Source organism: Crinia signifera, chromosome 7 (genome assembly GCF_055691185.1).
Source record: "Crinia signifera chromosome 7, ASM5569118v1, whole genome shotgun sequence".
Taxonomy (NCBI): domain Eukaryota; kingdom Metazoa; phylum Chordata; class Amphibia; order Anura; family Myobatrachidae; genus Crinia; species Crinia signifera.
In genome coordinates this window covers 55,910,325-55,936,400 of record NC_139223.1, presented here as the reverse complement: position 1 = coordinate 55,936,400, position 26,076 = coordinate 55,910,325, and the positions used below count along the sequence as shown (strand labels likewise).

Here is a 26,076-nt window from a genome sequence, read left to right as displayed (position 1 = left end):
CTGATTACTACTCAAACACATACACCTGAATGTAATAAGCAATGCTGCAGTCTATTAAGTCCAAACCATTATTTCACTACCTGCAAGCCACACACAGCACGCAAACACATTGGAAGCTTATCTTTCTATACTTCTCCACATTTAAAGGTTTGTTTAATTTAAGGTAAGAATCTTTTTAAGACCTGATTATATATGCTAAGGTAGGTATTTGCTAAACAGTTACACACATTCACTACGTGCTTTCATAGACTTTACACAGTAGCACACTCAATCTACACGACATGTGTCAACGTGTTCACTCTAATACAAACATAGGTTTTGTATTTATGATACAATAACCACATCTAACACCTACAAAGGATGTTTCAGCAATGTTTTAAGCCCATGACCACTATTTTGCACACAATCTTTGTATAGTACCCAAAATACAGAACTGTACCACTATCTCATCTGCTATGAATTGGGTTTGACTACACTCTGGATGTAAGATGCCACCAATCACATTATTGCACTCACATCTCTCTAACAAAGGATTCCTACATCTGCTTATGACACTGTAAAATCATATATATTTAAAAAGTTATACATGTTTGTTCACAAGCAATTTTATCATGTTTGGCCCATTCACACATCTTTTTTTAGGGAGGACACATATGCATTCCTACACAAATTTACCTTTTCACCCTTGTTTGTCTGCCTCACCCACTCCATGAGGAAAGCATTGTTCTGGACCTGCTTTTACCTACTACTGTAGGAGCTACCTCACCTGCACACAAACTGCTTTCTCACCTATTAAGTTGCTCTGCACATGTGCTGACACAAACTAATTAGCAGGGAAAAGTTGGATAGGAACATGGGAATGGCCATGGAGAGGGTTACACATGGGAAACTTCTACCACACTTCAACAAATGTTCACAAATACCCTGGTCAGTAAGTACACATAAATGTAGTATTTGTTTCACACAAGAAATTACACATACCACAATTTTGATTTAATTGGTAAAATAAATGTATTTGCTGTTCAGCATCACAGCTTCTTTCACACTTTAATGTCAGAAATCAAATAAACAAATAAAATAGACACAAAAAAAAAAAACAGCCAGAACAAGAGGTTGCATATCTCCAAACATGTGTTACCCTGCAAATACAATGGTGAAAGAAATGGGGACACCAGAATACGTATTGCAACAACCAGGGTGAATACTAAGCAAGATACACACCACCAAAAATTTATCCTGCATTTGTAGAGGTCAAAATACGAACTTTAATGCCCATGGCACGCAAATGGATAGATGGCCAACTCAGGAAGTGGATGTCCAGTGCAATTAAAACATTTGGGGTCCAACCACAGAGGAAGTGAACCAGGTCTCATTATTTGGGCCCTTTTTTCCCCCTTTTAGATGGGGCCTTGGGGACAGGGGCCTTTGGCTCAGCTGGCTTGCGGCGTCTTCCCCTAGTGGACACAGGAGGGTCAGCAGAGGTGGAAGGTTGGGGAGCAGCTTGGGGTGGGCCAGCAGATGGGGGATTGTCCCTTAGGGACCTGGCGGTGGTCAGCTGCTCCGCAAGAAGTTCATTCTGGCGGCTGAGGTGTTGGCCAATGCTTTGCATGCCAGCCACCAGAGTGTCATTAATGCGGTTCAAGGCCTCACACTGCAGCCTGTTTGTGGCCTTCCACTCCGCCAGAAATTCCCCCACCTGCTGCTGACGGATCCCAGCATCCACCCCTTGCTGCTCGATCCTCTCCAGCATCACCAACACGCTCTCATCCCATGTCTCCTGTGGCTGGGGCTGGGGGCGACGTCTTGGTGGAGGCTGGACCACTTGCTCCACCTGTGGCTTTGCAGAGGAAGATGCTGCCGGTTCATCCTGGGTTTCTGCTTCTGCTAGGATAATAATTGAAAACAATGTCACCATCACATACGCACTAAAAAATATCTTTCAAAATACAATGCATTACTGTGACTTACCATCAAAAGCAGCAGCAAAGACCTCCGCCGGGAGCTCACTGTCCATATTGGAGATCCCCCTGACCTCGCCCACATCAATGACGTCCAAGGCGTCCTGCTCCAGGGGGGTATACTCCAAATGATCGGGAATAGGACCTCTCCCGGTGGACATGCTGTGGTTGTATCGGTCAGTCATCTTCCTCTTCATTGCCGTTTTGAAGTCAGTCCACCTACAAGTTTAAAAATACAAATATCACCATGAGATATGTGCACCACTGTGCTACTGACATTTCCTAGTGTGGGTGATCTTATGTTTTTTAGCCATATGTGTCCCACACACACATTCATGTCTCCATTAGGAGGCATTTCAGTGTCTCATCTCATTCATTAGGCCACTAAATGCACATACATACATAACTATGCAGAAATGACATCATCCATGGCCAAATTATGCACCTCCACCTGTTGTGAAACTACACATTCCACCATAGCTTGACAATGTGGTTATTATGGAGTAATTTAACTATGGGATGGCATACTGGGATGTGTAGTTTCTCCCCAGCTACATGTGCACAGTTTGGTCATTCTTGTTTCAGTAGCATCATATGGAACATGTTACAACAACTCTTTCAAAAACACACTTTCTCTTGTCCCATCACATACTTCACATGAGCAGAACTGTGCCCATAACCTCACATCACACCAATGGTGCATGTTTCATATATCAATGTGGGTTATTAGACATGGTTGTGTTCACATGTGACATTGAAGTGTAGCACTATCTACAAACACACCTTTCTATTATTCTCAAAACATACATGTAACATATGTACACACATATGACATTATCAGGGGGACAAACACCAGGGCTATTTTTCAGCAGGCTCCAGCAGGAACTGAGGCCCTTATTCTAGTTCACTCTTTCTGACCAAATATTTCTTAGATGGACAAAACCATGTGCACTGCAGGTGAGGCAGGTGTAAAACCCCACCCAAATCTGATTATCTCTGCACAAGTAACACCTGCCTCACCTGCAGTGCACATGGTTTTGTCCATCTAAGAAATATTTTGTCCGAGTGAACTAGAATAAGGGCCTCAGTTCCTGCTGGAGCCTGCTGAAAAATAGCACTGACAAACACACTAACCTTTTCTTCACCGCTTGCCAATCTCTGACCACTGGTGACACCTGGTTCACTTCCTCTGTGATCTTGTCCCAAAGGTTTCTCCTTGCACTGGCACCCGGCTTCCTGGGTGCCAATTCTATCCATTCGCGTGCCCTGGGCACTAGAATTCACAATTCGGCCTCTACAAATGCAGGGTTTCTCTTTCTGGTGGTGGTATCCTGCTCAGTCCTCACCATCGATGTTGCAGCTTGTTTTCTGGTGGCCCCAGTTCTCTCACCATGCACCTGCTGGGTCACACCTGTTTGGAGAGATGCAACCTCTTGTTCTGGCTGGTTGCTTGGCCCTTGTGGAGCTGGTGGAGGTTGAACAGGGCCTGTTACTGAGGGGCCCGCTTGGTCTTGGGTCCTCCTTGTCCTCTCCTGCTCCCTCTGCCTCAACCTTTCAAGCAAGGATTCTGCTCTTGCTCTCTGGAGAGCGTCCTCAGCTGCGGAATCGTCTGAACTAGACATGTTTGCAGCAATTGTGGGCTGCATCTGACTGAATATTTATATGTTAATCTCCCGCCATGAACAAGGGGGCGTATATTTTTCCCCGCAATGTATTTGCTCATTTACGCCGATATTTCCCGCCGATAATTGCTGCTTAAATTACGCAGGTCTCAACGCACCTGATCAATCACCTGTATATGCACATACACAGGTTGTGGAGCATTGTGTGCTACATCGTGAAATGTGTGCACCTGTCATTCCAATGATGAGTGTTGTCAGCTGGTATCTGTTGGAGTTCGTGTATGCTTTGTGAGTCACATTTCAAAACATCACGTTACAATGCTTTCCTTACATATGTAATGAGTATGAAATTGTCATACACCAACATGTTGCATTGTGCCCCTTTAAGCAGCGTATTTATAAGTAGACGGTTGCGTGTATTATTTTCCGCACACTGTATATACAGTACGTCTCTCCATGGAAATCGGTGTATTGTGCCCCCTTTAAGCAGCGTATTTATTAGTAGACGGTTGCGTGTATTATTTTCCGCACACTGTATATACAGTTCCTCTCTATACATTGAATGCATGCTGTTGGTTATGGTGTGTGTATATCGGAACGGTCCGCGTAAGTTTCTATTCGCATCCAGTTTGTTAATGTAAGGGATTAATAAAGTTAATACCAAACAAACAATTTTTTACACCAATCAGCAAGCACCAAAAGTGATATATGTACCTGCAATTAATAACTGCGCCATTGCCACTATGACTTCAACCAGGGTTAGGGCGTTTTCTACCCAGGAGCTATTGGCCTTGGTTGAGGTCATGGACCGGCGGCTGGGGCCCAGGGGCCCTTATGTGTCAAATCGTTACAAGCGGCGGGCATATAATGCTGCCCGCCGGTTAATCTTCGCCCGGACCGGCGTGGACAGAAGCCTGGCCCAACTTGAGCGGCGCTGGTCTGACCTGCGCCGGCGGCAGCCAGTGTTGCTATGTACACTACGCCGCCATATTGCCCGATGTAAGTTTTTATTTACTAGTATGACAGCGTTTTTTTGCAATGTTTTCTGTACTTTTTATAAATATGTTCCTGAGTATGGGGGTGTATATGGGGTGTATATGGGGTGTATATGGGGTGTATATGGGGTGTATAGGGGGTGTATAGGGGGTGTATATGGGGTGTATAGGGGGTGTATAGGGGGTGTATATGGGGTGTATATGCGGTGTATAGGGGGTGTATATGGGGTGTATAGGGGGTGTATATGGGGTGTATATGGGGTGTATAGGGGGTGTATAGGGGGTGTATATGGGGTGTATAGGGGGTGTATATGGGTGTATAGGGGGTGTATATGGGTGTATAGGGGGTGTATAGGGGGTGTATAGGGGGGGGGTTTAAGTAGTTGCTCAGTTTTTGGGTGTAGCATATCAATTAGTTTGCATGATAAATGTCTGAAATATAACAGCAATGATAATTTGGAAGGTTATGAGCATGACTAATGTGAATTTTTCTTTCCCCCTTTTTTATGAAACCCAATCTTCGATTTCTATGCCATCAACATGAACATTTCAGCACGGGCAAGAGCCCGCATAGAAGCCCGGGAGCAGGCAGCCCGGGACCAGGCAGCCCAGGAGCAGCCGGAAGAGGAGGAGGAAGAGGAGGAGGAAGAGGAGGAGGAAGAGGAGGAGGAAGAGGAGGAGGAAGAGAAGGAGGAAGAGGAGGAGGAAGAAGAGGAGGAGGAAGAAGAAGAGGAGGAGGAAGAGGAGGAGACAATGGGTCAAGCTGGGGCCCACCCAATTTCGCCATCCCCTTCCCCCACCCCCTCCCCTTCCCCCACCCCCTCCCCAACCCCCACCCCCTCCCCTTCCCCCACCCCCTCCCCAACCCCCACCCCCTCCCCACCCCCCACCCCGAAGCGTGGCGAGCGCAGCGTGCCCCGCGTGGGGACACGTATACCAGTGAAGTTATGCGCGTGCGCTCGCCTCGCTTCGGGCTCAGTGGCTCGCTGCGCTCGCCACACTATATAAAATCAGCTCCATGCCGACTTGGATAGTGGGAGTATGAAAAGGTCGTAGGACGCATACCACCGCCCCACACTGTGCTCGCCACGCTTCGGGTTCGCGTTTATAGTGGGGGGTGGCGTGGGGGTGCATTTAACATTGTAACCACCCATTAGGGTGCATTTAACATTGTAAGCACCCATTAGGGTGCTTATACAATTTATAATCGCATCCCATCGCATTGTATGGCATTCTATGCCATATACAATGTCATACAATTTTAAAATTGTATGGCATTGTACAACATCGCGCGATATCGCATACCATCGTATGCCTTATGGTATACGATGCGATGGGTGCCGCTATAATACACAAGTATCACAATTTTTTTCTATTTCTACATCATTTGGGTGACTGACAAAACACCTATATTGTTGGGACCATAGCTGCACAGCCTGGTTTTGTACTTGTATTTAAGAGATTATTTTTTTGCTTTTACATACATTTGTAAAAATAACTATTATATATATATTAATAAAACATAATCAACTTTTATCATTTACAGTTTTTTCTTTATTTTAATATTTCACTGACTTAACTTTAATAGTTTGTGTACTATGGATGACAAAACCTATTTCTTCTTTTGTATAATACAAATTGCCTCCTAATAAGGTCCCAGCCACTTCCCTGGTTTCCATTATGACATCACAGAACATTTCATCATGAGGCTGTGGCTGATTGTGATGTCATAGGCTGCACCAGGATCAGCAGGCACCATTTGAAAGGAAGTTGTCCATGGAATAAGACCTGTATTGAAGATGCTGTGTATACAGATATTCATTTTGCTAATATTAGTGATTACTGGGGGCAATGGAGCTCCAATTCGGGCAGCTGAAGATGGCTTGGCCCAAGATGATGGAACTAACATCTATTATGAGGAGAATAATCCAACTTCAGACTATAAAGAAGCAACTCCTACAGAAGCAGCAAAAGAAAGTGACCTGAGCGATGAGCTGAAACAAAACCTGAATACGGAGAACACCAATAATTTGATAGAAACCGGCTCAACAGTGGCCATTTTCAGTCTAGTGTTAATTGCAATAGCACTGGGCATCATTTGTTACAGACGATATCGCCTTATGTATGCTGCTGATGATGCTTTACTGGACCTTGATAGTGAAGCTGGACTCCCTGAAGAACTTAAACCGGCACTGGACCATCGTCTGAATTAAAGCAACAGCTCCGGCTTGGGAACCAAAAAGAGACCCAAATACAGGCTTAGGAACCTGAGACAAAGAGACCCACATACAGGCTTAGGAACCTGAGACAAAGAGACCCACATACAGGCTTAGGAACCTGAGACAAAGAGACCCACATACAGGCTTGGGAACCGAAGACAAAGAGACCCACATACAGGCTTGGGAACCTGAGACAAAGAGACCCACATACAGGCTTGGGAACCTGAGACAAAGAGACCCACATACAGGCTTGGGAACCTGAGACAAAGAGACCCACATACAGGCTTGGGAACCTGAGACAAAGAGACCCACATACAGGCTTGGGAACCAAAGACAAAGAGACCCACATACAGGCTTGGGAACCTGAGACAAAGAGACCCACATACAGGCTTGGGAACCTGAGACAAAGAGACCCACATACAGGTTTGGGAACCGAAGACAAAGAGACCCACATATAGGCTTGGGAACCTGAGACAAAGAGACCCACATACAGGCTTGGGAACTTGAGACAAAGAGACCCACATACAGGCTTGGGAGCCGAAGACAAAGAGACCCACATACAGGCTTGGGAACCTGAGACAAAGAGACCCACATACAGGCTTGGGAACCTGAGACAAAGAGACCCACATACAGGCTTGGGAACCGAAGACAAAGAGACCCACATATAGGCTTGGGAACCTGAGACAAAGAGACCCACATACAGGCTTGGGAACTTGAGACAAAGAGACCCACATACAGGCTTGGGAGCCGAAGACAAAGAGACCCACATACAGGCTTGGGAGCCGAAGACAAAGAGACCCACATACAGGCTTGGGAACCTGAGACAAAGAGACCCACATACAGGCTTGGGAACCTGAGACAAAGAGACCCACATACAGGCTTGGGAACCTGAGACAAAGAGACCCACATACAGGCTTGGGAACCTGAGACAAAGAGACCCACATACAGGCTTGGGAACCTGAGACATAAGAAACCCATCCCATCCCACTCCCCCTCCCCCTCCCCCCCCCCCCCCACCCGTGGCTGTTATTGCATGGCTATCGGGCGTGGCCCCTTGGCGATGGGGTTACCAGTTCTTTAAGAATTGGTAGTGGCACAGCCACCATGGACCAACGCAATATTAATTTTGTTGTTATTAAGTAAGAACCGTGTAAATGTGCTGTCAGACTTACTGTGTGACTGTACTGACAACTTTCAGCTTCATTTGCAAAACATAAATTATTCTATATAAAGTATACCAAAAGTTGTGCAAAGATTAGGGCCATCTGTCCCCCCTCTCTCTCTGCCCAGCATCTGTCCTCCCTCTCTCTGCCCAGCATCTGCCCCCCCCCCTCTTCCTGCCCAGCATCTGCCCCCCCCCCCCTCTCCCTGCCCAGCATCTGCCCTCCCTCTCCCTGCCCAGCATCTGCCCATTGTCTCTGCCCAGGATATTTCCTCCCTCTCCCTGTCCAGCATCTGTCCTCTCCCTCTCTCTGCCCAGCATCAGTCCTCTTCTCTCTTCATTGGCCAGCATCTTGCTGCCACCCCCTCTCTACCCAGAATTTGGTTGCTTTCCAATTTATCTGCCTAAATCTGGCTGTCCCACCTTTCTTTGCCGAGTATCTGTCCCCCCTCCTTTTCTCCCTGTGCCCCATCTATCATATCTATACATTCTTATTCAACCATTTCCACCAACACCCTCATAACTCATTGTTCCTCTTTCCCATTCTCCCGCCTCCCCATACTTATTCCTCTTCTGCTCTCTTCACACTGTACACACACCTTGCGTGACCCATACCCCTCCAGTACTTGAAGATGTGTTTACAGCAGACCCATCTTCAATGTAGTTTAAAAATGTATGTGGCCTTCACACATAACTCTCGCCACGCTTCGGGTTCGCGTTTATAGTGGGGGGTGGCGTGGGGGTGCATTTAACATTGTAACCACCCATTAGGGTGCATTTAACATTGTAAGCACCCATTAGGGTGCTTATACAATTTATAATCGCATCCCATCGCATTGTATGGCATTCTATGCCATATACAATGTCATACAATTTTAAAATTGTATGGCATTGTACAACATCGCGCGATATCGCATACCATCGTATGCCTTATGGTATACGATGCGATGGGTGCCGCTATAATACACAAGTATCACAATTTTTTTCTATTTCTACATCATTTGGGTGACTGACAAAACACCTATATTGTTGGGACCATAGCTGCACAGCCTGGTTTTGTACTTGTATTTAAGAGATTATTTTTTTGCTTTTACATACATTTGTAAAAATAACTATTATATATATATTAATAAAACATAATCAACTTTTATCATTTACAGTTTTTTCTTTATTTTAATATTTCACTGACTTAACTTTAATAGTTTGTGTACTATGGATGACAAAACCTATTTCTTCTTTTGTATAATACAAATTGCCTCCTAATAAGGTCCCAGCCACTTCCCTGGTTTCCATTATGACATCACAGAACATTTCATCATGAGGCTGTGGCTGATTGTGATGTCATAGGCTGCACCAGGATCAGCAGGCACCATTTGAAAGGAAGTTGTCCATGGAATAAGACCTGTATTGAAGATGCTGTGTATACAGATATTCATTTTGCTAATATTAGTGATTACTGGGGGCAATGGAGCTCCAATTCGGGCAGCTGAAGATGGCTTGGCCCAAGATGATGGAACTAACATCTATTATGAGGAGAATAATCCAACTTCAGACTATAAAGAAGCAACTCCTACAGAAGCAGCAAAAGAAAGTGACCTGAGCGATGAGCTGAAACAAAACCTGAATACGGAGAACACCAATAATTTGATAGAAACCGGCTCAACAGTGGCCATTTTCAGTCTAGTGTTAATTGCAATAGCACTGGGCATCATTTGTTACAGACGATATCGCCTTATGTATGCTGCTGATGATGCTTTACTGGACCTTGATAGCTGGACTCCCTGAAGAACTTAAACCGGCACTGGACCATCGTCTGAATTAAAGCAACAGCTCCGGCTTGGGAACCAAAAAGAGACCCAAATACAGGCTTAGGAACCTGAGACAAAGAGACCCACATACAGGCTTAGGAACCTGAGACAAAGAGACCCACATACAGGCTTAGGAACCTGAGACAAAGAGACCCACATACAGGCTTGGGAACCGAAGACAAAGAGACCCACATACAGGCTTGGGAACCTGAGACAAAGAGACCCACATACAGGCTTGGGAACCTGAGACAAAGAGACCCACATACAGGCTTGGGAACCTGAGACAAAGAGACCCACATACAGGCTTGGGAACCTGAGACAAAGAGACCCACATACAGGCTTGGGAACCAAAGACAAAGAGACCCACATACAGGCTTGGGAACCTGAGACAAAGAGACCCACATACAGGCTTGGGAACCTGAGACAAAGAGACCCACATACAGGTTTGGGAACCGAAGACAAAGAGACCCACATATAGGCTTGGGAACCTGAGACAAAGAGACCCACATACAGGCTTGGGAACTTGAGACAAAGAGACCCACATACAGGCTTGGGAGCCGAAGACAAAGAGACCCACATACAGGCTTGGGAACCTGAGACAAAGAGACCCACATACAGGCTTGGGAACCTGAGACAAAGAGACCCACATACAGGCTTGGGAACCGAAGACAAAGAGACCCACATATAGGCTTGGGAACCTGAGACAAAGAGACCCACATACAGGCTTGGGAACTTGAGACAAAGAGACCCACATACAGGCTTGGGAGCCGAAGACAAAGAGACCCACATACAGGCTTGGGAGCCGAAGACAAAGAGACCCACATACAGGCTTGGGAACCTGAGACAAAGAGACCCACATACAGGCTTGGGAACCTGAGACAAAGAGACCCACATACAGGCTTGGGAACCTGAGACAAAGAGACCCACATACAGGCTTGGGAACCTGAGACAAAGAGACCCACATACAGGCTTGGGAACCTGAGACATAAGAAACCCATCCCATCCCACTCCCCCTCCCCCTCCCCCCCCCCCACCCGTGGCTGTTATTGCATGGCTATCGGGCGTGGCCCCTTGGCGATGGGGTTACCAGTTCTTTAAGAATTGGTAGTGGCACAGCCACCATGGACCAACGCAATATTAATTTTGTTGTTATTAAGTAAGAACCGTGTAAATGTGCTGTCAGACTTACTGTGTGACTGTACTGACAACTTTCAGCTTCATTTGCAAAACATAAATTATTCTATATAAAGTATACCAAAAGTTGTGCAAAGATTAGGGCCATCTGTCCCCCCTCTCTCTCTGCCCAGCATCTGTCCTCCCTCTCTCTGCCCAGCATCTGCCCCCCCCCTCTTCCTGCCCAGCATCTGCCCCCCCCCCCCCTCTCCCTGCCCAGCATCTGCCCTCCCTCTCCCTGCCCAGCATCTGCCCATTGTCTCTGCCCAGGATATTTCCTCTTTCTCCCTGTCCAGCATCTGTCCTCTCCCTCTCTCTGCCCAGCATCAGTCCTCTTCTCTCTTCATTGGCCAGCATCTTGCTGCCACCCCCTCTCTACCCAGAATTTGGTTGCTTTCCAATTTATCTGCCTAAATCTGGCTGTCCCACCTTTCTTTGCCGAGTATCTGTCCCCCCTCCTTTTCTCCCTGTGCCCCATCTATCATATCTATACATTCTTATTCAACCATTTCCACCAACACCCTCATAACTCATTGTTCCTCTTTCCCATTCTCCCGCCTCCCCATACTTATTCCTCTTCTGCTCTCTTCACACTGTACACACACCTTGCGTGACCCATACCCCTCCAGTACTTGAAGATGTGTTTACAGCAGACCCATCTTCAATGTAGTTTAAAAATGTATGTGGCCTTCACACATAACTCTCAACTTTTTATTATGTACAAATACAACAAACATTTGTGTATGTTATATATTAATTTTTTTTTTTTATCCCTTCACTACAGACACTGAACAGCAGCAGGAGGAGGTGGCAGCCCTTATGCGGGAGATCTTCCTGACCCTCCTCTATTTACAAATTCTTTTTGGCCTACTGGAGGCCCGCATTTAATTTATTTTGATCCCCCCCCCCTTATTATGTTTGTTATAAATAAAAGTTGATATTGTGTTATAAATTGCCTGTGTTTTTAATAATAAATATGTTAGAGGGCTTGTAAGGGTAGGTACATACAGATGTGTAATGTAAGTTATATTTGTAATTTGAGGTGAGGGGTAATGATTGATGTGTGAATGTGTGTGTTTTTGAGTAAAATAACACATAGTGAAAATGCATGAATGTTTAATGTTGTTAGATTAAAACATCACACATAACATCAGGGTAGGTATACATGTTACACATTTTGGACAAACTAATTATGGACATAATTTAGTACATATACAGAAACACCAACATAACTTGATTTAAAAGTAACAGCAATATGGGGACACATAGATAGTGATAAAAATGCCACATTAGAACATAACAAATATACATGTAATGAGGGTTAAAATGTTGTTTTATTAGGGTCTTTATTAAGGTAGACAATTGAGTTAATAGAAAACAATAATTGAATAACAAATAGAATAATTAATTAATTGTCAGAATTGTAGTTGAAAGGCAAGATTTGCAGGTCCATATATGTGAAGGGTATGCCAGCGTACACGGACGTACGCTCACTCTCACGAGCGGTGACATAAGCTGAGTTTTCCATTGAAAACAATAGGGACCCGTCCGTGCAAGCTGCCGTACGCTCAGATCTCCGCAAGAAGTCGGTGGGAAGACGGACGCGAGACGTCCGTAAACGGCGGCGCACGCTCAATTGTACGCCAGTTGTCGGAGTGTAAGGGCTGGCCCGTCCGTGTACGTTGGCGTACGCTCAATTGTACGCCACTCCCCTTAGACGTTGTTTCTGGCCGTACGTATGCGGCTGAGTTGTGGGTGGACTTAACCCCAACGGCCGCGTACGGATAGCGTACGTTAATAGGGAACGTACGCACGTTTGGCCGCACCGATCAGAATAACCTCCAGTGTCTGGTTCCACTGCTGTTGCCAAGAGCTATTTATTTGGTTCTAGACACACATTCCTTAATACCCAGAACACACTGTGAGCACGAAAGGGGCTATATATATATATATATATATATGTCTAGTCAGTGGCCACTTTTCCATCTTGCCATGGCTCCCTGCTTAATACATCAGAGTAATGCGACTTTGTATTGTACAAATGCATACAGCTGCTTGTGGAAGCTTATCCCTACCACAGCTCTTACGTCCGCTGCTTTCATTATCATTATTGGGAATTTTACTGACTGCTGCCCAAAATTATGAGCAGTATCCTATATACTAAAAGCCTATTGTTGCTTCTCACCTCCATTGTGCGCGTGTGGCATTAGAGCATTCCAGAAGCAATGTATAGGAAATATGTGAGTTCGCTCCCAGTATGAGCATGGCAGGTGTTTTGTGTAAAGGAAATCGCAGAAATGTATTCAGCTTTCATACTGACACAAACAATACCCCTAAAACAGTAAAATAATATCACCATTCATCCCGTGATATGTACACCAAGAGCTCTGTCATCTCCTGCTAAGAAAATATTCTCCTGCAACTGATCTAAAGGACGCGATAATGGTTGGCATCACAGAGTGGGGGGCCATTTGTTTGTGACATGTCACCATGCAAGCGTTTTTCCAGCATGCACATTGATGGTTTAAATGCATTTCAAGGTATTTTTATTATTATTTGCTGAAGTTCACAAATATAATCGTCAATTCTAGTTGAATTAAGTTGAATTAATATGCAAAATATGAATAAACCAGTTGAATTGATGCCTATAAGCTGATTTTGAGGCCATTTTAACAGATGCAGACCACCCTTCCTTCTGCTTTACCCTTATTAGGAGGGTAATGGTTTACACTGCGGGTGATTGCCAGCAAAAATCCCTTACGCGGATCGGGGAAAGGCTATTTAATGAAATAACTTTTTTTCCAGTGGGATGTAGACATGGAAGCCTACTCATCCTGAGGAAACTGCAGAATCAATGGTGGTTTTTTTGCGCACAAATGCTATTCTGCCATTTTTACGCTGACTTTACCTCACAGCTTCCGACTTTGGGGACTCACACGCGAGGCATTCCTCGCTAATTGAATTGTTTCGGTGCTACTAATTAAATAGCCCTGGGTCTCTGAGAACAGTGCATGACTTTAGTATAAGGCCTAATACTAATTTAATAGTACATACAGTATGAAAGCAGTGACAGAAAAATAACCTATTTACACGTGATTTCTGAGAATACTTTCTGAAATAATAGGGCTTATCTAAAGAGACATCACAATCTATAGATACAACCAAATTGAACAAAAAGTAAAAGACTACATTTAGGGGGTTAACCAGACCTGGAGCCAGATGTATCAAGCTTCAGAAAGTGATAGAGTGTGATAAACCACCAGCCAATCAGCTCCTACCTGCCATGTTACAGGCTGGGTTTGAAAAATGACAGGTAGCAGCTGATTGGCTGGTTGTTTATCACTGTCCATTTTATCACTTCTTGAAGCTTGATACATCTGGCCCCTGAACACTTCTCTGTTCATTTGCAGAGCCTTAAGATCGGAAATTTCAACAACAATATCGTTTCAATCTGACAAATAGGACAAGTTGGATACGTTAATGATTTCTATACTATTCGAAGACGGACGGTTAAGACATAACTTTATTCGTCTAGCTCTGTTAAGACATTTTACAGTAAAAAAAAGACATCCGTGCAGCTTTGTTTGCATTCTGCCCCACTAATATCCCTGAGAGCCTAACAGTGTTTACGAGGAATCTCAGGACAGAGTGGACAACAACAGACGTCTGTACTATACACTTCATCGCTGCTAGTCTCCATTTGGGCAGCCATTAAAGGCAGCTTGTGAAAGCTATCACTCTCGGACTGCCGCCAGCCAGGCGGCTACAGACATAAAAAGATGTACAGTAGACACAGATGTACTAGCTGGACCTGGGGCAGTGACCGTTGAACTACACTTCCTTAGCAATTCCTATGTTTGTGTCATCCTGTTGGTGTGTGGGTGCTATGATGATGTGGTCTCCCCTCCTGCTGCTATTCAAGAACTCTGTCTCATGACTGTCTGACCTCGGGATCTGTGACACCCCCCCACCCCCACCCTCTTCCTCACTGTTAGGGAAGAGTTGCTCTGTCAGCAGTGTTTACTGAAACCGGCGGATATGTTGCTGCTTGGAATTTGTTACCGTAATCTCACCCTCCGGGTTCCCAGGCATTGTGTGATGGTGTATGATGATATTGGGAATTTGCAGTATTCCTAACATATAAGTCATTCCCTATTTTACTGTCACCGGGAACTCCCCATATAAATCAAGCTGTCACAATTTTGCCAGATGGAGCAGGAAATTACACATTTTGCAATCAGCTGGATCATATTTCTCATGGTCCTCTATATAATAGTAATATTAGAATTTTTGTCACTACGCATGCACTCATTAAAGTCATCAGGGCTACCATCGCTCTACACCGTAGTTATAATGATGTCTCATACCTTCTCTCATTGTCATCCAGATGGGCAAAGAGCACGTTCTTTGAGATGGCCTTGGCCAGGGCAGTCATCGTCTTGTAGTCCTTTGGAATAACCTGTGGAAACAAAAGCCCACACAGCAATATTAAGTTCATGTGCCTGGCATGGAATCCCAAAGCGATTCTGTGAAGAATGCAAGGAACATCCAAACTAACAAAAGGGCAGGACCTCTCGTCTCACACAAGGATAGATTGAAGATCTGGAGGATTAAATATAAAACTCTTTTTCACCAGCGCACTATTTATCTCTCATAAGAAAATCATTATTTGACTGTTTCTGACTACACAAGAATATTACCTTGCTGTGAAATATAATTAAACAGGGTATCACTATATCTTTCTGGCTTCTTTCTCAAAGGAAAATGAACCCGCTCCTTTGGTTTCGGCATTACATAGAAAGCCCAGCACTGCCAACTTGATAACAATACCCAAGGACACCTAGGTCTCGATTCAATAAGAAATGGGTTGCATCAATGCACGGAAAGTTCAAATGCAAATAGGCTTATATAATTGCATTGCAAGACTCGATATTCAATTCCACGGATGTTGAATAGCGTCGGGGACACGTGTCCTGAGATATTCAACTATACGCATTGCACCTGGCAGTTAAGTCGGTAGGTACAGTTCAAGTAGTCTAATGTCCGCGTTGGCATAGTCTGACATACTGTAAGTGCTGGACGCGATGCAGCACTTTTTTTGTCAGATTTCTGTTCACACCTCAGGAGGATGTGAGTGGAAATCCTCTAGTGAACAGGTTCTCAAACTTGGTCCTCAGGATCCCAAAAATATGTTTTCCAGGTCACCTGGGGATTTTTAAAAGTGACAGTTGGTGATACACAGTGCTCCTGAGGAACAAGTGTGAGAACCATCTAATTGTTAATTTACAATGCAGATAGTTGAATACAGTAGCTCTGGGTACTCCTACAGCTACTCAACATCACAAGCCACTGAGCCCCCCCTCCCCCTCCAACACGTATAAAAAACATACCTATAAGTAATAGCCCTTTCAGACAGAAAAAAATAACAAAATACAGGTATTTCCTGGATGCAAAAAATGGGTAAGACTCAGCTAAAATCTCTAACCCCCTTTCACACATCACAAAAAAAACTGGAATTTCCCGTGTCGACCCCTTTCACACAGAAGCCTGATTAATGGAGAGGTGAGGTGAAAGGGGGCATGAGAAGGAATGAGGTGATGGGGGCAAGATAGCATGATGGAGCCAGGTGATGGTGGGTGAGGTGAGGGGTGACAGGGGGAGTGGTGAAGGGGTGGCAGAAGCGAGTGAGGTGGGGGGAACAGGAGAGGAGGCTAGTCTCATTCTTAACTAGCCTCGTTCAGTCTTCTGTTCACCAGCCCCAGGCTACCTTTCTGCCCTGCGGCGTGCTGTCCATCGCCTGCTGCCGGCCGCTGCTGCTGCTCCCCAACACCTGCTACCGGCTGCTGCTGCCACTGCCCCAGTCTCCTGCTCCCCGCCGCATCTACACAGTGCCTTTCTGTGTATTAATCCCACAAACGCGGGTCGCAGACTTTCACACAGCCGGCGACCAAGGTTTTTGGAATTAAGACCCGGGAAAAACCGTGGTAAATTCCATGGACGAAGCCCTAGCATTTTAGACCCGGGTTGACCTTTTAAGACAGAAAAAAACCTGGGTCTATCCTCCTGGGCCAGGGTAATTCCCGGATTTTGTTTTCTGTCTGAAAGGAGTATCATAGTGATATCAGACTTTTAAAAAGTTAATTTTAAGTGATTTTTCACCATACTAACAGCATATTACACATGCATTGTTCACGTTTAGGAACTATGTAAGTGGAGTTTGGGTTGTAAGTAGCTTTAATCTTATTATCTACAAAACTGTGAAATAAAGAGGTTATTTCAAAATAAAGCACGCCAATGTGTACATACACCCTGAACATGGATGCTTGGGGTCAATTGTAAAGTGGTTTAACAGCTACAGTGGCTTACTCAACACATTTATTTATCAGCCGATAATGAACCCTAAACTAACCGTAATACCCTAACCCGAGCCACTAAATCAACCCTAATACTCTAAAGCCCCACACACTAGAACGATTTTTTTTTGTCTGATTTCCGTCCGATTATTGTTGATTATCGGTAAAAAAACGGCCCATATATCAGACGATCGGTCGGAAATCGGACAATCGGACAAAAAATCATTCTAGTGTGTGGGGGCCTTAACCCAAAAGGGCAGATTGGATGGGCCATTTCTTATCTACCGTCAAATTCTATTTTTCTATGTCTTATATTCCTCAACCTGTAAATACTGGGAACTGTCTAAGCCAAGGAAGGAGTTGGTGTCTGCATGGACAATAAAGACAATGCATTGAGCAAGCCTCGTGCTTGGAGGACAATTCTTGGTAGATTTCCTAAAACACCTCAGAAAACGGGACATCTTTTACCAGAGCCTGGAACCAAAAACACCCATTTATCTGTCTTCCTTCCACATTGTATCTACCGGTCTAAGAGCAATCCAGTCACGGAGTAATGCACTGCTCTTCACGCCCATATTCCGACATGCTCAGTGCACTATGGTCAGTGACATATATTCTGTTACTGATGTATTAAAATTCACTACATTTCCAAAACAGAAAGATAACCCAAAGGTCTAGTGCACAGATATGTTCAGAGATACTTGACTTGTTTTTACTTGAATATTTCAATCAGACGCCACCTGCCCTTAATTCCTATATGCCCGGAGGCAGCCATTTCTATGCCAACATGCACGAAGATCATCCGACTACTAACGACATCCAATTCTCACTGTCTGAGAAACTATGCATCCTTCCTCTCTAGACAAAAGCAATATCCTGGGGTGATTAAAAGATTGCTCTGCAGTGACAGAGGTTAAGCAGCTCTTAAAGGTATCCTTCCACCTAGCTGTAGCGAAAGCAGATTAATGGCCCATCAGCGCTGCAGTGAGAAATGGGAGCCCTTTTTTTTTTTTAAATCAAGAAAATAGAAGTAATTTGAATATTTTTATAGTATTGTGATCAATGTGTTTGGCTTGTAGCATTAAGCACTTATGGTGGAGGTGAAGCTTGTTGAACATATCTTACTTTAGTATTGGGGAACCAATGGATTTACATAAAAATTGCTAAATCTGCATTTAGTCAGGTGGAAATGCTCCTGTGGTGACGGTGTAACAATATCTAGAATGTGAAGATGTTAATCTAATCTCTAAATGCGCAGTACTGAAACGTTGTCGTTTTACACTGTGAATAGCGACCAGGGAACAATATAACAACTAAATGACACATTAATGTACATATTTTTTATATTATGCCCCACAGCGTGTGTCTTGTTGCAGGGTGACCCCGCCCCCTGTTTCTTGTTTCAAGGAGTCCCCTCCCTTCCCTCACAGCTGTTACTGGCAGTCAGACTTCAGGACATGGTCTCACTTCTGTCCCCTCACATCTTATCCACTGGGTGGGAGTAGGGGCAGCTTCAGGGAACAGACCTGTTCTAACAGCATCCTTCCTATCACAGAGGGGAATATGGGACATTGATGAACTAAACTGACATTAGGGACAGAGATGAGAGAAAGGGAAATGGGGGGATGAGGGGGACAGAGATGAGAGACAGGGCGCAAGGGGGGTAGAGATAAGATACAGGACAATGGGCAGAAAGGGGGACAGAAATGAGAGGTAGGTGATAGGAGCATAAACAATGACAGGGAAATGGGGGAGTGAGAGAGACAGAGATGAGAGACAGGGCATGAGGGGTAAAAGGGGGACAGAGACGAGATACAGGGAGGTGGGTCATCGTAGGGGTAGAAACAGAGACAGGGAAATGGGAAAAGAAATGAGAGAAAGAGAGAAGGGGAGGTGAGGGGGACAGAGCTAAGAAACAGGGAGGTGAAAGATGAGGGGGAGCAGAAAGGATAGCAGGAGATTGGGGGAGTGAGGGGGACAGAATGAAAGATGAAGAGTTGAGGGGGACAGGAGACAGGGGGGGGGGGACTCCTGGTGTATGACAGATCGATTAAACTATTCAGTATAAAATAGAATAAGCATCTTGTGTGTATCACATGAATGAAACATGTATGTGAGCAATAATATGGTTTCCATATCACTAGTCCGCACCATAATGCACATCATTTGTCAGTGAGAGCACATAAGTTACTCCTCCAATCCCGTCTGAATAAAACCTTATTATTATTACCTTCCTAACATAGGACACCGCATCTTCCTCAGTGTACACTTCTGCACTGACACCTCCGCGTCTGCGCCGCGCCTTCACCACGGGATTTGGAGGCGGTGGAGAGATTTCATCATCGTGAGAGTCCGACTGGGAGTTTGACTTCTGCTGAGCCAAAATCTGTTTGCATTCTTCCTATAAGTAATACATGACAGTATAGTAAATTGACAAGACTGAAAATGCTATTTTTTACAGAAAAGACCTAAAGAAAAATGAAGAATCAGGAAAAATTATCAACAGAACTGAATAAATATCTAGTCAAAAAATGATGTTATAACCCTTTGTGTAAAAAGTGGCAATCTATTACCTAACCTGAGGGGACCGTATAGAAATAAAACACACACAATTACATGAAACAGAAGGAAAAGATGTCTTGGCCTACCAGAGGAAAACACTTGATACATAACGTAATGATATAAATAATTGTAAGGCTATGTGGCAGCTGCCAATAATATTGCAGCCAAAGGTGAGTGGCACTTCTGTGTAGATGCTGGATGTATGCATCATCTAGTAAAGAAATGCCAGTTTATAGAATGTTCATGAGAATGCTGCCAATGCTGTATATGTTTATGAGAACATAGTCTAATGATTCATTATGAACATCTGTCATTACTGAGATACTTCCATAGTCACTAAATAAGTGCCTCCAATATGTGTGGGCAATAGCCACAATTACACATTAGTAATAGAAGTTGTCAACAAAAATGTGGACACATAGGGCGAGATTTAGGGCCTTATTCTAGTTCACTCTTTCTGACAAAATCCTCCGTAGATGGAGAAATCCATGTGCACTGCAGGTGGGGCAGATGTAACTTCTGCAGAGAGAATTAGATTTGGGTGGGGTTTTACTTCAAAGTGAGATCTATATTGCAGTGTAAAAGTATTTACCCTGCACAGAATCAAACTAACTCAACCAAATTTAATTCTCTCTGCACATTTTACATCTGCCCCCCTGCAGTGCACATGGTTTTGTCCATCTAAGAAGGATTTTGTCAGAAAGAGTGAACTAGAATAAGGCCCTTAATGGGATGCGATTTTATTGCATTTTCCGAAATTGCACGTTTTAAAAATTGCATTCTTTGCCGCAAATTCGCATATTTAATGAGATGTGAATTCGCAGCAAAAAAGTGCGATATGGTGCGATTTTTAGTCATGAAAATGTGTGATTTTTAGTCATGAAAACGTGCGAATTTGAGGTAACGTGTGATTTTGTGTTAAAACGTTTTTAAAAAAATGGCGTGGGGTCCCTCCTCCTGGGCTCATTGAGCCGGACCTGTTCCAAAAATACGGGGGACAAAAAGCATAGGGGTCCCCCGTATTTCTGAAACCAGCCCCAGACTCTTGGACCGGTCCTGGTTCTAAAAATATGGGGGACAAAAATTCTGGGGGTCCCCCGTATTTTGAAACCAGCACCGGGCTCCAACAGCCCGCAGTGTCATGCCACAACCAGGGGACACTTTTTACATAAGGTCCCCTGGCCGTATCATGCTCACCGTGCTGGTCAGCCCTGGATGGACCCTATTAAATTTCACCCATAGGGTGATTTAGATGGACAAAGTAAGAACTGTATGTACATGAACAAAGTGGGGGCAGATAAGATTTAATGCTTTGAAAAAACAAAAACATACTGATGCCTTTGTTTCACTTAATACAGAACAACCACATTGCAGTACACTATAATCTGGAAAAAAAGTATGGTTTGATTTAAATATAAATAGCAGACTCACTAATACAAAGGGTAGAAATTAACCCATACAGTATAAGTGATATCTGTTCTTTACTTTTCTATCCATTTATACAAAAATATCCGATACCCTTCCACACTGCTGAAATGCTTTATAGACTCCACTACAACAGTGCCCCTAGTGGTCAGTTAGTTATCTATATAATAAGTTGAAGAGTCTGTGTGCGTGTGTGTGTGTGTGCGTGTCCGTCGCATTGCGGACACACCGCGGCACTCAGAGACACCAAATTCAGCAACAAGATACCTCTGGACCCGGTGGTGTGCACCTCGAAGCCGTTTTTGGGAAATTTCACTTAGAAATTTAAAAAACACCAAGTTGTAATTTTCCATCATTGATGTTCTGGGGAAAAGATCGATGATCTGGGAAACCGTTTGCGAAGGAACAACTCCACACCTGATTTCATTGCTGTCATTGAGTATGAATGACACATTCTAACATTATGGTGAAGGCTTTAAACAATTGGGAAATAATTGAGGATATACATAGACCACACAACACACACACACACATACACATTGTAAACACGCACACAGACAGTACACCACATACGCACACATAGCACACAACACACACATTTATATGTAGAGCACCTCACACACTTACACATTGGACAGATACACACACACACACACAACACACCACATGCAGTACAATACAAATCCATACACACTACAACACACACCCAAAAACAGTACAACAAACACACAGAACACACACACTTAAACATTGCCAGGATACGCAAAGCACACTACACACACATATATACGTAGCACACATCACAAACTTACACATTCGGCAGATACACACAACACAACACTCACAGTACAACACACACCCACATTCACTACAACACACACCCAAAAACAGTACAATACACAAAACACACACTTAAACATTGCACAGATACACACAGCACACTACACACACAGATTTATACATAGCACACCTTACGCACTTATACATAGGGCAGATACACACAACACACACACATAACATACCTCTAACAGCACAACACACACCCACATTCACCACACACCCAAAAAACAGTATGACACACACAAAACACACACTTAAACATTGCACAGATACACAAAGACACAACACACACATACTGTATATACGTAGCACACCTCACACACTTACGCATTGGACAGATACATACAATACAACACACACAACCACATACACTACAACACACACACAAAAACAGTACAACACACACAAACACACAGAACACAAAAAATAATTAGTTTATTTAACCGTCTGTACCGGCAAATAAAAACTGTACCTAATGTACCGTTTCTACTTTGTTCCCCATATCCGTCTCTCCAGTCCTCCAGCCTGTCACTGCGCTCCCCGGCCAGTTGCAGTGAGAAATCTTTGTCCTGGCCAATGCACCCATTGATCAATACAAAGTGGGTACACTGCACTCACCCTGTTAGTTGGATATTAGGCACTGCTCTGCCTTAAGGGTTTCCCAGACTCTTTTGGTTCATAGATAATGTTTGGTCGATGGGCATGAGCGCTGCATGCATTTGTTTGAATGTTATGAGTGTAAGAAGTGTAAGAAGTGTAAGAAGTTGAAAAATAAGACTGAGATGAAGATTTGTCACGTTATAGTGTACAATTTACTCAATAAATCGTGAAAAAAAATATGTGTACATAGAAGTACAATCAAGAAATGAAAGTAGGATTAAAAAATTAATTCTGATTCAAACTGATAATTGTTTGGATGGCGGTGGGTTGCGAAACAAATCTATAGGTAGAGGGGGAATGGATATTGTGGGCATAATTGGTGTTTGGTACACCTACAGGGGGTCCCCAGTTGATGAGAAATTCTCACTACAGTGTCACCGTAGGGGGATTTCCAATTGGGGTTCAGGTGGTCTTTTAGGGACCCCTTTACAATCCCGTTGGTCACTTCTCCTGGAGCCTACGGTCTCCCTAAGTGATTGACTATCATTAAGGGAGACTGTAAGCTCAAGGAGAAGAGACCTACAGGATTGTAAAGGGTCCCTAAAAGACCACCTGGACCCCAATTGGGAATCCCCCTATGGTGACACTGTGACCGTGACACTGTAGTGAAAATCCCATCAATTGAGGGCCCCCTGTAGGTGTAACAAACACCAATTAAGCCCACAATATCCATACCCCCACTTATAGATTTGTTTCACAACCCACCCCATCCAAACAATTATCAGTTTGAATCAGAACTTATTTTTTAATCCTACTTTCATTTCTTGATTGTACTTCTATGTACACTTACATTTTTTTCACGATTTATTGAGTAAATTGTACACTTTGTAACATGGCAATTCTTTTTCTCAGTCTTATTCTTCAACTTCTTAAACTCCAAACCTTATCAATGCATCCATTGATGATTGTGATGGCTGGATTAGTGGATTGGCCCGGCGGGTGTAGGGAAGAATTTGGCCCATTGCACCCATTCCCAGTTGTGCATTACAGTGGTGCGGGTAGCGTGCGTCGCGTCATGACATCATGTGGCCAGGCCCGCGGACCTGCTCCCACACTCAGAGGCTGCCCCACTGTTTGGTAGAGATGCTCGGTGCATGTGCTTCACAGATCCCCAGACCTCAGAGACTGCTGCAGGCAGGTTCGGTGAGGGGAGTGGCAGTGGCAGGGAGCAGTGAATTTTTAATTAATTATGGCGCGGTAAGTAACGCCCACCCCGGACCCCACGCACTCAGCGCCTGTAATTACACACCCTAGAAACTGTACCATTGAAAGTATAACAATGGAGGTGTGGCCATGTCCCTTTCTGATTTTGTACCGATTTCTGACCTCAGATGTTGGAGGGTATGTCATAGGTGCTAAATCTCAGGAGTGGATGTGGAATTCATCAACACATACAAGTTATCAACTCAGGAGCGTTGTGTTTCAAACAACAACACCACACCTGATTTCATTGCCATCATTGAGTATCAATGCAAAGACATTCTAACATTATGGTGGAATCTATAATAAATTACAATCTTAGGTCTTTATCACAGCATACTGTAAGATGACATTTTTCAGCAATTTTGGAAATAAAGAAACCCCAAGGTTTTCCCGGGCAACGCCGGGCGGGTCAGCTAGTTATAGAATAAAATAACCTTATCAGGACATCTCTTTATGACACTATTGTTTGATGCAATAAAAACTTCAAACAACTGTAAACATCAAGGGCTGTAAATGTATTTGCCACAAGACTTTGGTTCCGCTTCACCTTAAAGCACCCCTGGGACTGGTCTGAGAACAGATTGGTTTGTCTCTGAACGCTGGACAGAGCATTTATCTGTGAGGCTCAAGTGAGTCAGTGCAGATCCGAGTAATGTGATTACTTGCTCATATTTCCTGGGTAAATGTCAAAGCAATTTCTACTTCATAGATATCATACAATGCTGAAAGGCTTTCTTCAGACCTGCCTGTGGTTATTAAAAAATGATACCCAATGTAGCAGAAAAATTAAAGAAAATGCGAAAACTGAAACCTGGTACAAAATGATATTAGAAATAACACCGCGTATAAAATATGAGCCACTGGTGTGGTCAAGTGGAAAAGCAGATTGCAAAACCTTCCCAAAGGCTAAAGGCAGCCTGTGGCTATCCAGAGAGAATGGCACTACTGATTACAGGGGTGTAAATGCTATATATGCCTACAATTAACTTTATTGCTTTTTCTATTCCATAAATACGTTGTAAATACAATTTTTAATGACCTTTTTGTAGTGGGTGTCATTTTTTTTTTTTACATGTCCTCCTGTTGTAGCTATCCTCGCATGCTGGGACTTGTGATTCCACAGCTGCTGATCATACATTACCTAATACTACTTTCAGACCGCAAATGCCGTGTCGCACACGGGATTAGGAAACGGGTCCCATCCCCAGAGCAACACGGCAATGCGGTCTGAAAGTTCCGACACCGACACGGCATATTGCCGTGTCGGTGACGTCACATGGGGCGGTGCTGGGCGGCGGCGCGTCATCGGGGGCTCGGGAGGAGGCAGTACTTGGAGCTGACAGTGCTGCCTCCTCCATACTGTGAACGGGACACGGGTCGCTCGACCCAGGCACCCGTTCACACCGCAGTTGACACGGGTCATAGCCGTGTTCAACCCTGGTCAATACCAGGGTTGAACACCCGTGTTGCTCGACCCGTGGTGCCCTTTTCAGACCGCACCGTGACCCGTGTTCAGGCCCCGCGAACACGGCAATATGCCGTGTTCGGAGTGCGGTCTGAAAGCGGTATAATTTTCTTTCATGTTATACACAGGATACTTCCGAAATCAAAAGTAGGTAAAGCAGACATTTAAAATCAGGCCTTTACTGGCACCTGTCAACTCTGCAAGTCTGGTTTTGCCCAACAGCGTCAACAGAATGTTTTTTTTGGTCATAAATATAAATATAATAGGATGAGAGATTCAGAAAGTGAGAGATTTGGTAAGAAATCTCCATTTTTTTAAAGCAGCAATCATTTACACTTCATAATCAAACTGGTTTTGCAGTGTAAAGGATTGGCGCTTTAAAAAAGACTAGAGATTTCTTACCAAATCTCTCACTTTCTGACTCTCATCCCTATTAAATATTCTGCAAGCCTATGAGGTGAAGTACCACCAGTGACCACTAGAGGCCACCCAACAGACTAAATTACTCCTTTGTGTACTAAAATATGTCATAACAGGAAATAAAAACAATTTTTGCAGGGACACTGATCTGTTTCAAACTTGCTGGATATGGAGAGAGGAAGCTGTGAAGACAGAATTGGAGCTAGGAGCA

The 26,076-nt window shown here is 44.1% G+C and overlaps 1 protein-coding gene across 2 annotated transcripts in view; it reads right to left on the bottom strand.

Moving 5' to 3' along the window:
* The window catches only part of PRKAR1B (protein kinase cAMP-dependent type I regulatory subunit beta), a 190,076-nt gene that overhangs the window by 146,193 nt on the left and 17,807 nt on the right, over positions 1 to 26,076 (bottom strand). For both annotated transcript variants that reach the window (XM_083153149.1, XM_083153152.1), the window contains 2 exons: positions 19,521 to 19,691; positions 15,305 to 15,396 (listed from right to left, as the gene is read on the bottom strand). In XM_083153149.1, the coding sequence (XP_083009275.1) occupies positions 15,305 to 15,396; positions 19,521 to 19,691 (263 nt within the window). The remainder of the gene's footprint in view (positions 1 to 15,304; positions 15,397 to 19,520; positions 19,692 to 26,076) is intronic.